This window comes from Geospiza fortis, unplaced genomic scaffold (genome assembly GCF_000277835.1).
Source record: "Geospiza fortis unplaced genomic scaffold, GeoFor_1.0 scaffold26, whole genome shotgun sequence".
NCBI lineage: Eukaryota > Metazoa > Chordata > Aves > Passeriformes > Thraupidae > Geospiza > Geospiza fortis.
In genome coordinates, this window is record NW_005054425.1 from 668,536 (window position 1) to 670,116 (window position 1,581).

The 1,581-nt window shown below is 64.6% G+C and overlaps 1 protein-coding gene across 1 annotated transcript; it reads right to left on the reverse strand.

The window, feature by feature from the left end:
- Window positions 1-268: 268 nt before the first annotated feature.
- PHLDA3 (pleckstrin homology like domain family A member 3) lies at window positions 269-1,575 on the reverse strand. The gene is made up of 2 exons (XM_005426824.2): window positions 1,312-1,575; window positions 269-939 (listed from the first exon to the last, which is right to left on the reverse strand). Exons 1-2 carry the CDS (start codon window positions 1,505-1,507, stop codon window positions 818-820), a joined length of 318 nt encoding a protein of 105 aa, XP_005426881.2. The 5' UTR covers window positions 1,508-1,575; the 3' UTR covers window positions 269-817.
- Between the last annotated feature and the right edge of the window lie 6 nt (window positions 1,576-1,581).

Below are 1,581 nucleotides of genomic sequence, written 5' to 3' on the forward strand. Positions count from 1 at the left end.
GGGCCATCCCTCCCTGCTGCGGAGCCACAGCGCTGCTCCCGCGTCACCGGCGCACAAACCACCGTGGGAATCTCTGGGGACACGGGCGCAGCGGGACTGGGGATCGGGGAGCCTCGGGGTGCTACTGGGGGGCTTTGGAGCCCGACTGGGGGATGCTGGTTTAGGGGTCATGACTGCAAAGCCCTGTGTAGAATTTGTGCTCTCCCATGCCCTGTGGGTCCCACAAATGAAAGCAACACCAGGGTAAGAAGCTGAAAGTCTTCTTAAGGGACAGTTTTGGTACAGGGAATTGGGGTCCCCAGCATTCCCCCACAGCCCAAGGACATCCCAGACAATGAGTGAGACAATGTCCAGCAGCACGGCTGTGTCACCACACCATCGTTTCAGTGCCCTGCTGAGGGGTCCCTGCTGCAGCAGCAGCTTTCCAGCCCCTTTTTAAAACTGGGACCCAGCCACATCCGTCTGTCCCAGTGCCACTGTCACACAGGCAGAGCTCCCTGTGTCACGGATCCTTCAGGCACAGCCTCATCCATCCCGTCCTGCAGGAGAGGCCTGGGGTCCCCAGCAGTACACCAAGGTCCTGCACACAGCTGAATGAAGGGTGGTGGGGCCCCAGGCAGGGATGTCACCTCCTGCCTTGTCTGAAGTGCCAGGTGGTGGCCCTGCCTGTGTCCTGTGCCCCGCTGTGCCAAGGGGAGGTGGCTGTGCCAGCCCAGCTCTTGCGGTGCCTCTGTCCTGCCCCGGCAAGGGGGGAGCCAGCGCCAGCACCGGCCTCCCCGGGCCACTGTCCTCGTTCCCGGGCTGCACAGTGGTGACCTCACTTGCCCGCAGGGATCCCGTTCTCCCCAGCGCCTGCCGAGCCGAGGGCCATCTCCATCCGGCTCCTGGGAAGCTGCGATTCCCGGGGCTGCCCCACTGGGGCTGTGTCCAGCTGCGCCACTGCAGAGAGAAGGCTCCTGTCACCCACTGGGCCAGCGCTGGGCCATGGGGCATCCTGAGGGGACTGGGGAGTGCGGCCAGACACCATCCCCACCCCATCCCACGTGCAGGATAGCAAAGGGCCCTGCATCCCTCAGGCCAGTCCAGACAGAGGGAGGATATTAGAAAGTCCCTGTCCAGGGATACAGATAGGCCAAACCCTCCGGGGCATCCCAGCCAGTGCAGGGGGACATGGGAACATCAGCCTGCAGACCCACCCCGCTCCACGGGACCCCCTCTGTGATTCCCCAAACCGCTCAGGGATGGGAACCTGCGGCCAGGGACCTCATGCTGGGCTGGGGCCAGCTCCCTGGGCCGCGGTGGCTGCGGTACCTGCTCGGCAGCTGTGCCGGGCGCGCACCTCCTGCATCGCCTGCTGGTTCTTGAAGCGCACCAGCCCCATGGTGATCTCGGCGTTCCAGCCCGGGTCCTCCTGGGCGCAGCGGAAATCGATCTCGAGGCTGTCGTCCATCACCACCGTGAAGTAAATGTGCCGCTCCTTCCACTCCACGCACTCTACGGCCTTCATGCGGGCAAAGCTCAGCTCCTTGCGCCGCGAGCCCTTGGGCTCGAAGAGCTGCAGCCCCTTCTCGGCCAGCAGGC

Bases quoted from the DNA above. Each gene is read 5' to 3' on its own strand.
- PHLDA3 (XM_005426824.2), bottom strand. From the start codon at position 1,507: ATGAAGGCCGTAGAGTGCGTGGAGTGGAAGGAGCGGCACATTTACTTC. The intron at 940-1,311 runs GTACCGCAGCCA...TTCTCTCTGCAG, and splicing joins CCGGCACAGCTGCCGAGCAG to TGGCGCAGCTGGACACAGCC.